Source organism: Eulemur rufifrons, chromosome 20 (genome assembly GCF_041146395.1).
Source record: "Eulemur rufifrons isolate Redbay chromosome 20, OSU_ERuf_1, whole genome shotgun sequence".
Taxonomy (NCBI): Eukaryota; Metazoa; Chordata; class Mammalia; order Primates; family Lemuridae; genus Eulemur; species Eulemur rufifrons.
Genome location: NC_091002.1, coordinates 22930469 through 22941505, shown reverse-complemented (window position 1 = coordinate 22941505; position 11037 = coordinate 22930469). Strand labels below are relative to the sequence as shown.

General features: G+C 50.3%; 1 protein-coding gene across 1 annotated transcript in view; it reads left to right on the top strand.

Annotated features, from left to right (window-relative positions):
- The first annotated feature begins 1572 nt into the window (after window positions 1-1572).
- The window catches only part of MMP24 (matrix metallopeptidase 24), a 40780-nt gene continuing 31315 nt past the window's right edge, over window positions 1573-11037 (top strand). Inside the window, exon 1 of the mRNA XM_069496124.1 lies at window positions 1573-1806. Within this exon, the coding sequence (XP_069352225.1) occupies window positions 1573-1806 (234 nt within the window). The remainder of the gene's footprint in view (window positions 1807-11037) is intronic.

The window sequence follows — 11037 nt, the reverse complement described above, 5'->3', positions numbered from 1 at the left end:
TCCCAGCCAATCTCTCTGCCTCCTCTAGACATTTTTCTCTACACTGGGAGGGGAACTAACATGAAACATCTATCGAGTGCCAAGCACTTTATCCTTACAGCAAGCTTATACAGTAATATTTGCCCCATTTTACAAAGATGGAACAGAACCAAGATTTGAACATAGGTCTGACTCTAATGGCTGTGCCCTTCCCACACCTCTGAATTACCAGGTAACCACAAATGTCGTTTTCCGCACATCATCATGCTCAAAAACCCTTCCATCACCATCCCCTCCCCATTTTCCCTCAGAATACAACCCAAATTCAATATCCCAGCAGTCACCCTCTTGTCCTATTTCCCTCACGTCCAGCACTTTCCTGTAGGAACCCTGTGCCCCAGAGAAACTTGGCTACTGCCCCCACCACATCTGTACACCCTCCACTTCCTGCCTGAAATGTCCTCTCCACTCCCCTGCCCTGGTTTAAATGAAATCCAGCCTTTGCTTCAGGGCCTGGCTAGAGTCCTGCCTCCTCCATGACACCTCCCGACTTCCCCTCCTCAGCTCTCCCTTGACCCCTGGAGCACCTGGCTGTATCCTTTTTGACACATGGTGTTTGCCATCCTGTTTTTGTTTGGGGATATGTTTTCTCTCCAGGCTATAAACCTCTACACTTCAGGGAATCGGCCCTCTCTTTTTTGTTTGTGTTGGGGCGGTGATTTTTTTACCCCCAGTATCCCAAGTAGCCCAGAGCCCTACAAATAGAAGATGCTTGATAAATGCGGGTTATTTTGGATGAGAGATGATCTTCCCAGCTGGGTGCTCGCTCTCCCTCTGGGGGGTGAGGGAATGAGCTTCACCTTAACTTCACCTTATGTCTCCCAGGGCTGCCCCCTCTCAAACACCCCTCAGGTCTATTCTTTTAGCTTTGCCAACCCACCACCACCACCACGCGGGCCCAGGGCGGCCCCTGAGACCCCCTTCTCAGGCGCCACCCTCCCAGACGCAGGAGTGTTTCTCTAGTCATTCTCCCCCAACCCTGCCTTTAGCCCGGGCCGGTCCTCTCTCCCCTGCCCACCCCCCATGTCTCTCCCCCAGGGTCACCCCTCAGACCCTCTCCCCAGGGCTTCCAGACCCCCACCCCCGGGTGTCCTCCCCCAGAGCCACCCCATGGTTCTATCTCCAGGATTTCTTGGTTAGCGCCGTCCGTCTCCCCCAGGGCTGCCCCCAGAGCCCCCTCCCCCAGTCCCGCCCCTTCGGACCCTGCCTCTGGGGCCGCTCCTCTAGCCCCTGCGACCCCGCTCCAGCGCCGCTCCTCGGCCCTGCCCTGGGGCTGCCCGGGGGAGCCGCGACCCGCGCAGGTCCGGCCCGGGTGCTGCCCCCGCGCCCCCGGCCGCCCCCCACCGGGGCGGGGCGCGCGGAGGCGGGGGCGCGCTGGCGGCCGAGGCGGCGGCGGCGGAGGCAGGCGGGCCGGGCGCGTGTCCGCGGCGCTGTGACTCGGCGGCTCCGCAGCGGCTGCAGCGGGAGGACCCGGCCGGAGCCGGAGCCGCCGCCGCCGCCATCGCAGCCGGGCGGCCGGGCCCCGCCGCCGGGATGCCGAGGAGCCGGGGCCGCCGCGCCGCGCCGGGGCCGCCGCCGCCGCCGCCGGGCCGGGCCCCGCGCTGGAGCCGCTGGCGGGCCCCGGGGCGGCTGCTGCTGCTGCTGCCCGCGCTCTGCTGCCTGCCGGGCGCCGCGCGGGCGGCGGGGGCGGCGGCGGGGGCCGGGGACCGGGCGGCGGCGGCGGCGGCGGCGCGGGCGGCGCGGGCGGAGGCGCCCTTCGCCGGGCAGGTGGGGCTGGCGCGCCGGGCCGGGGCGCGGGCGCGGGGCCTCGGGGCAGGGCGGGGGGCGGCACCGGGTCGGGCCTGGGCCGGGCCGCGCCTGCTGCCGGGGGCGCGGAGGCGGCGCGCCGGGGGTCGGCGCCCCGGGTCTGGGCCGCGGCCGGGGCGGGGGCCGGGGCGGGGGCCGGGGCGGGCCGGGCCGAGGGCCGCCGGGGCCGGGAGCGGCTTCAGCACCGCGGACAGGGGCCGCGGGCGGGAGCGGAGCGGGAGGGTCGGGACTGTTGTGGTGGCGGTGGGGTGTGTGGCCTGCATGACTATGTGTGAGGGAAGCCGTACAACGCCTCGGAGTAAATAGTAAGCGCAGCCAGTCTGTTGTGGGTTGGAGAAGAAACCGAGGATGTTCAAGCTGGAGGAGGGGGAGGGGGAGGGGGAGGAAGGACGCGATCACTGGCTCCGCGTCTGAAGGGCTGTCAGGTGGAGGCAGGACAGCCTTGTTCTGCGTGGCCCCACAGGGCAGAATAGGGCCGACAGGGGTAGAGGTGGGGGTTGCAAGAAAGCAAATTTCGGCGCAATATAGGAAGAAGTTTCTAACAATTGGAGCTGCTCAACCAGTTTAGGAGGCGGCGAGCTGCTCGTCGCTGGCATGTGCAAGCAAAAGCTCCAGGAGGGGATTGGATGGATGCGTGCATAATACTTGCATGGATACATGCATAATAATAATAATGCCAGCTAGCATTTACTGAACACTCACTATGTGCCAGGGCTGCTGCGATGTTTTATATGAATGATTTCACTGAATCCTCATAACCACTCTATGAGATAGTTGCAATTATTATCCCCATTTTACAGATGAGGACATAGACTCAAAGAGCTTAACTAACTTGACCAAGGTCACACAGCCAGTGAATGATGGAGTTGGGATTCTAACCTATGCAAGCTGACTCTAGTCTCCTTATATTTACCCAAGACATTATTCTATATCTCATGAGGGGTGGGGGTAGTTGGACTAGGTAATATCTCTGGTCTCTTCCAACCTAGTGGTCTGAAATTCTAATAAACGGTGTTGGGCCAATAGTATTTTTGCTGGGGAAAATCAGGGTGATTGTCTCAGTCATCCTAAGAGATGGAGTGTATTTGTTGAAGCAGGCAATCTGTTTTTTGTTTGTGTTTGTTTGTTTGTTTGTTTGTTTCAGAAGAGCCTGCGGGAGAAGATTTTTAATTGGGCATGAGACTCAGGGGGTCATAAATTCTCTGAAATGTGCAAAACTGTGTATGTGCAAATGTGTTTTTTTAGGAGTGGAAACCTAGATTTCTTTAAACTCTCAAAGGGTTACATGTTCCCAAAAAATGAGAGTGTGTAAAAGAATCTTTAGCCACAGTTGGTGGTTGTCCTCCAAAGATTTTATAATTGCTGGTTGACTTTTAGTGAAAACTTTCCCTAACCTGTTTGTGTTTTCAGGTTCATCACGTGTTAAAGTAATGCATTTCATGAGTTTGTATCCTAGAAAAAGTCGGATTCTTTTAGACTTCCTGAGTGTACAGGATGAGAAGGAAAGACCCTGGCCTAGGATTTAGGAGGCCTGGGCTCTAGTCTGCCCTTGGCCCCCCACTGGTTTCTGTGACCTTGAGCCATTTCCTTGCCCTCTCTAGGCTTGAATTTCACCATCTCTAACATAAAGAGATAAGGCTAGATGACCTCAACTTTGAAACCTTTTTATTCCTATGATATTTTAAGCATTAAGAGGAGGCTATTTGCTTGAATATGTCGTGATTTGGAGAGAAGGTTATGTTTACCAAGTCTTTATCCTTATCAGTTTCACAGGCTAGGATTATTCCACTGCTCTTAGCCTTGATCTTTTCAAATTTACGTTTCCCCCTTATGATAGGCTACCCCTAAAGTAGCCATATTCATTTTGTCCGGGTCATTTTACTTGCACTTTTCTGGATATCTTTGGGCCCTAATTTTCAATAAATGTAAACTTGACCATTGTCTCCAGATGTAGAAGCCTAAGGTTTTGCATAAAACAAGGATGGTTTCTTCTTTGGTTTCCAGGTCCTGTCCTGCTCCTCCCATCCCTATGTAGCCTTCCTGACCTCAACACATTAAGCCACTGTAATAGCTCCCTGATCCTTTTCCTGGATCAAAACTGATCGCCTGGAATACAACACCCAACATATGGATTATTTTTATCTAAGTACATTACCTTACATTTCCCCACATTGACGTTTATCTGCCATTTTGCATGGTACTCAGTACCTTCCTTCCTTCAAGTGCTTGTGCTGCTTTCACTCTCTCTCCCTCTCTGTCCTCCCCACCCCTCTCCCTCCCTTCTCTCCCCTCTCTTTGGGCGTAGCATTTCCCTATCTGAAAGGGCTTCATATGATCTCCAGCCCTGAAATTTTTACTTTGTTCTACTTCTTCTGGATCACTTATAAAAAATTCAAGCCAGACAGGTTCCAGCCTGGTCTCTTGGGGTCCCCTATACTCTTAATCCCCTTTCATTCAGAAATGTGACCATTTCTTGTTTTCTGTCTCTGAGTTCTCAGGCCCTGATAAAGACCACCACCCTTAATTCCACAATGACTCCATTTTAAATGTCTAATATGTTCTGAAAGATAGATGAATTATATCCAAAACTGTATTCTCTCAACAATTTGTGCCAAATTATCCTTTCATTGAACACTAGTGGATCACATGATTGAAACCTTACAGAAATATTGTTGCTTTTAAGCCAGAAGATAATGCTGCTTACTCCTCTGTCTTTTAAGGCCTCTAGAGCCCGACTCCACCCTACCTCCCCATTAGTGGGCTGTATTTCCCAGTGCTTATGGATAATGCATCCTTACTCCAGGCGAGCTTGTCTCTCGTGTATCCTAAGACAAGCTACCCATGTTTCTCTGGATACTGTCACATGTTGTTTACTTCTGCACCCTCGCCCATTCATCTGAAACCTTTCCTTAAAGTTTCAGCTCAAGCCCTGCTTCTCCAAGAAACTTTCCCTGATTTCTCTAGTCATCATCATTTATTTCTCTCTTCTTGGGGTAACACTTTGAGGCAGCCCCAGCCAGTTTGTCATTTGTCTTTTTTAAATACTTAAACATTATTGGAGGGGGGGAGTTGTGGTTCTTAGGCAGGGCTTTCCCCAACCAAAATGCTTTATGTTTTTAGATCTAACACGATCCCCAACTCTCAGTGCTCACCATGAAGTATTCAATGAGCATTCCATGATTCTACTCTTTGTCCCTTAAGTCAAAAAGTTGTGAGGGGCCAGGCACAGTGGCTCATGCCTGTAATCCTAGCACTCTGGGAGACCCAGGCGGGAGGATCACTTGAGGTCAGGAGTTCGAGACCAGCCTGAGCAAGCACAAGACCCCATCTCTACTAAAAAATAGAAAGAAATTATCTGGACAGCTAAAAATATATAGAAAAAAAAATTAGCCGGGCATGGTGGCGCATGCCTGTAGTCCCAGCCACTCAGGAGGCTGAGGCAGAAGAATTGCTTAAGCCCAGGAGTTTGAGGTTGCTGTGAGCTAGGCTGACACCACGGCACTCTAACCCGGGCAACAGAGCAAGAGTCTGTCTCAAAAAAAAAAAAAAATTGTGAGGGTCTAAAATAGGCACTCATGGGTATGCGGGTCTCAAGCTCCCTTCTAAAACCCTTCTTAGGGACGGGACTCACTGCCCACCCGCCCTTCCTTCAGGGGAAATAGAGGTCATTCCTTTTGACAGTGGTTCCACAATTTCACCCTTTAGTTCTTTCATAATTTCTTTAGGTAGGTTGTCATCTAATGGTAGCGACATACAATAGAAAGGAATTGAGAGGTAGCGTTGACCTTAGAGATCACCCGGTGCTCACACTAGCACTTACTTGGTGCTTCTTGCATTGCCTTAAGTGAGTTGCCCAAGGGCACAAAACTTAATAGTAGGTGATTCAGAACTACTGTAGTGCTTTGCCAGTTCTCCTGCGTTCTAAATTGAAAGCATTTTTCATTATTGTTGGTTTTTTATTTCATCTCTCTGATCTTTCATTACCAAGCCAAAAAAAAAAAATTGACCTTGTCTTCTCATTTGCTTTCTTGAATCTTTCTTTTGTATTTTGCACATGAGGGGGTCTCACTGATTCTCTAATTGGCTTCCTGCATTTGACTTGTTAAAAGCACCCTTTTCTCTTATTATTAGCTCAGTAGAATGCCCCTCAAATAGTTTTTTGGCCTTCCCGGTTTCCAACTTGATTCTGAGGAAGGTCAGATCAGGCAGAAAGAGACAGGCCCATTAGCACAGGCCACACCAGTTACGGAGTGTGACTCCGAGACCCAGGGCATTTGGATTTCTGCCCTTGAGACTGGTTTTGAATGATTTGCTCTGGGCAGGTGGAGAACAGTCTTTGGTTTGCACCTGTAGCAAGGAAGGCTAGAGCCCTGAGTTGTGGGGAGGGGGTGTCATTAAGAAACATATTCCCAAGCCCCAAAATTCTTTCACTGTGCCCATGGCCTCCAGTAGATCTTCATTCTTGTCTGGAAAATAAATGCTCACTGTTAGGAAGTTCTTCCTTTTATATAAGCTGAATCTAGTCTGCCATATTTTTAATTCATTTTCTCTTATTTATTGTTCCTGTGGGTTTTCCTATTTAATAGCCCCTTATGTCTGTAAGGTGCCTTCACGTGTGTGGCCCCATTTGGTCCTGGCAGCAACAGCATGAGGTAGATAAGGAGAATAGTCTCCTCATTGTGTAGCTGAGGGAACAGAGACTCAAAGAGGTGATGCGACTTACCCATCGCCTTATCCAGGGACCCACGTGTAGTTAATAAACAGTAAAGCGAGGACGAGAAGAGGGGGTCCTTGGGCTCTACAGGAAAGTTTCCTGTTCTGAATTATTGTAATAACCTTTTAGCCAAACCTCTCTACTTTCAAGTATGTCCCACGCCAGTCCTTGAAAGAGTTAGTTTCAATAGTAATAAAAGTAAATTATAATTGTACCAAAACGGCTAATCTTAGGAAGTGCTTAGCTTTATAAAATGGTAATGTTTGAACTCAAGACAGGAGGAATAGATGGCAGCCAGTGTCTCCCTGGTGGCTGACATTCTAGGGCATGTGATAAATATTTTTAAATTGATTTTATTGTCTGTGTCCCCCACCATCTTCTCTGCCTAGTGCTTGACACACACAAGTCAGTGCCCTTTTTTGAAGGATAAATGAATGCAGGCCAGAGGGGTAAGCAAGGTATGGGGAAGCACTGAAGCAGAAGGGTATGATGTTCCCCAACCTCTGTCTGAGGATGCTTCAGGGCAAGGTGGTATCGGAGAACCACCTTCGAGGGAGGAGAAGGATGGAGAATGGCAAGTGGGGCTGTCCAAACAGAAGGAAAAACACGAACTGTGGCTCCACAAAAGTGCATGGCACGTTTAGGAAACAGGATAATTTGCTGTGCCTGGAGCATTGAGTTACTTGCTGTTTCCAGTAAGAGCACATAAGGAGGAGAGGCTAGAAAGGGAGGCTGAGAGCAGATTGTGCAGTTGGCTTTTGTCCAAAGGCTGAGGGGAGTCATAAAGGTTTCTGAGCAGAGAAGTGACCTGCTCAGAGCCGTGTGGAGGCGGCGGAGGGACTGGGGCTTGTTCCTGAGTTGTTCTGGCTGCTGGCTCCTGCCCCACGTGCTTTTAAGCTTTATTAGCACAACGGAGGGTGGGCCGAGTGCCCGTTTTAGGGAGTAGTGTGTGGATATAGGTGTGAATTCGAGCTCTGGCCCTCCCTGCTGAGAGATTTTGGAACCAATCATTTGGTTTCTCTGGACTTCAGGATTGACTCTAATCAAGTTCTTTACTAGTTTTTCTTCATCATTACTCTGTGCATTTGTTTTGTTTTTTTGGTTTGGTTCTTTTGTTTGTTTGCTTGGTTTTTTGTGAGACAGAGTCTCTCTGTTGCCCTGGGTAGAATGCAGTGGTCATCATAGCTCACTGCAACCTCAAACCCCTGGGCTCAAGCGATCTTCCTGCCTCAGCCTTCCTAGTAGCTGGGACTACAGGCACGCCACTACAACCGGCTAATTTTTCTGTTTTTAGTAGAGACAGGGTCTCGCTCTTGCTCAGGCTGGTCTCGAACTCCTGAGCTCAAGCGATCCCCCTGCCTCGGCCTCCCAGAGTGCTAGGATTACAGGCGTGAGCCACCGCACCCGGCCCTTTGCATTTGTTTTTAAAGGCAACTTTGAACTAGGCTTCAGTGACATATAGGATAGCAGCAAAATCACATATATATATAAAGATAACACTTTCCCAAAGATTATGCATGTTATAACAAAGTAAGTAGAGGAAAGAAAGTCATTAATTTTTGTTAGCAATAATTTTAAAACTCAATTCTATTGCACAAACACTTATGAGCCCCAAAAGCACCAGGCCAGAAAGGGAGGAGTTGGCTTTTACCTCTTTCTCTTGTCCTCTACCTCCCAGGATCAATCGCCAAACCCCCACAATGCCACCTCCTGAGTAGATCTTTACTGTGTCCATTTCTCTCCACCTCCACTGCCTCCACCTGAGACCAAACTTCTACCCACCCGATCCTCCTCTCCCGCCTGCTTCTAATCCTTCTCCACGCGGCAGCCAGAGCAACCTTTTAAAAATAAACCTAGGCAGGAGTCAGTTATATCTGAAGCCAATATAGCAAAAACTAAGATTTGACAAAGCCGGTTGGTGATTATCTAGAATTTCTTGTTTTTTTTTTTTTTGCCTTTCTGAATGACTGGTATTGATGAATAAAAAAAATTTAAAAACAAACCACAAATCTGATCGTGTTACTCCCACCCTCAACTTGCTTACAATGTCTTTTAGGACAAACTATTATTACTATACTACTATTTCTTCTTCCTTTTAATTTTTATTGTGGAAAAATTTCAGAGGCACATGAAAGTAGAAAGAACAGTAGTACAACCCCTTGTGCCCAGCACCCAGCATGGGGCTCGCTCAGTGTGGCCCTGCATGACAGTCCTTCCCACCTATCTGGCTTCCTTTTATGCCACCCCTGTCCCCACTGGTCACTAGGCTCCAGTCACCCTGGTTTTCCTTCTCTTTTTCTAATATGCACACTCCTGCCCATTCAGGAATTCAAAAAGATAGCCTTTTTCCCGGAATGCTCATTCTCGGCCTTCACCTCGCCTCTTCTGTTCGTTCACAGGTGTGAGCTAAGATGTCCTCCAGGAGGCCGTCCCTGACATCGCAGCCTCTATCTCCTGTCACACACTCCCATAGCACCTAGTCCTTTCTCTTGCATTCCACGTATCACAGCTGTGAAGTGCTCAGCATTTCCATGTCTAGCTCCCCCAGCAGGCTGTGAGCTCCATGAGGAAGAGCTCCAGGGGGACAACAGGCGTGTAAACCATCACTTACAATGTCATAGGAAACATGCTGTGAATGGGGATGCAGGTGATGCCATTGGGAGCACAGCGATGTCAGCTTAACCCTGGGCAGACAGCCCTCCCTGGAGAGGTGGTGTTCAAGTCACTTTTTGAAGGATATCTAATAGTCCATCAGGGAGAGGCCAGAAAGGCATTCCCAGGAGAGGGAATGACATAAAGGCCCAGAGGTAGGAATCTGCAGGAGGTGTTCAGGCAGCACAAGCAGGTCCGTGTGGCTAGAGGTTGGGGTACTTGGGGAGGAGGCACAGGACAGAAGACAGGGCTGGAAAGGTACACTGGCATCATATCGTGAGGCTTGTTGAGTGTCATGCTAAGGAACTTGGACTTTAACACTGGCTTTCACACTCTGTCCACTTAAGCTCAAGGAGTGGAACTTTATATAATTGCTTAGGAGTTATAGGTTTCAGCCACCCCCCTGTTAGTGTTAAGAAGCACTAACCACTAACCCCTGGTCTTTGTCTGCCCTCCTCCCTTTTCTTTTTTTTTTTTTTTTTTTTTGAGACAGAGTCTCACTCTGTTGCCCAGGCTAGAGTGAGTGCCGTGGCTTCAGCCTAGCTCACAGCAACCTCAAACTCCTGAGCTCAAGGGATCCTCCTGCCTCAGCCTCCCAAGTAGCTGGGACTACAGGCATGCACCACCATGCCCGGCTAATTTTTTTTTCTATATATATTTTTAGCTGTCCATATAATTTGTTTCCATTTTTAGTAGAGATGGGGTCTCGCTCTTGCTCAGGCTGGTCTCGAACTCCTGAGCTCAAACGATCCGCCCACCTCGGCCTCCCAGAGTGCTAGGATTACAGGCCTGAGCCACCGCGCCCGGCCCCTCCTCCCTTTTCTTAACTCTTCAAGACAGCAAGCCTCAAGGGACAGAAGACTGCGGCAGGCTTGCAGGAGGGCACAGGAAAGGGTGAGGGAGACTAAGGCTCCTCCCCTCTCAGAGAGTGAACGAGACCATGGCCACACTCCTGGCTCGGGCAGAGGCCTCCCCAGAATCGGAAAACTCGGACATCCCGATGCTAACCCAAAACCCCAAATGCGCCACCTCCCCGGGCATGGTGATTGTCTGGCTTGTGGTGGCCTCCTGGGAGTGGGCCAAGGACATTGTGCGGAGCGCCAGGGAATTCCCGCTAGTGCACTTACCACCCACTCAGGAGCCGACGGCAGCCAACAGGCAATGCTGCGCCATGAAGGTGTTTGTCAAGAAGCTAAGCTGGGCACTGTGGGCGATCCTGAGGGCCCTTTTTAGACTGGCTGTAAGTGAAGGGGAAAAAAAAAGAAAGAAACAGCATTTGGAGGCAAACCAGAGCTAGCGTGGAGGGTGTAGCATGACAGAAAGAGCCCTCCCTGGGAGGCAGGGCGGCTTGGCTCCATTTCTGATTTCCCTACCAACTTGCTCGTGGTTTTGGATAAGCTATTTCCCCTCCCTGAGTTTTATTTTTCTCTTTGGCAAAACAAGCGTGTTAAATTAGATGATCTCTAAGTATCGTGGACCAGTGCATTTTCCAGCTACCTGAATGGGTATGCCCAGTATGCCACTGTAAAAGTCAGTCATAACTCAGGTGGGCTCGGCAGCAACGCTGGCGCCTCCGTAGTATGGGCAGAGGAGGAAGCAGGGACTGGGTGGGACAAGAGTTGGAGGGAACTAACACGGGGATGGTGCTGATCCCTGAGGAGTCACCACAGAGACCTAACGATTTGGTCTGGCTCGGTGACCAAAAGCGGTGGTCGGTCCATCACCGAGGAGTGTGGGAACAGGAACACAGACGATAACATAGCGAGAACACTTACTATGTGCTAGCATCAGCTAAATGCTTTATGTGCATGTATTAGTTTCCTATT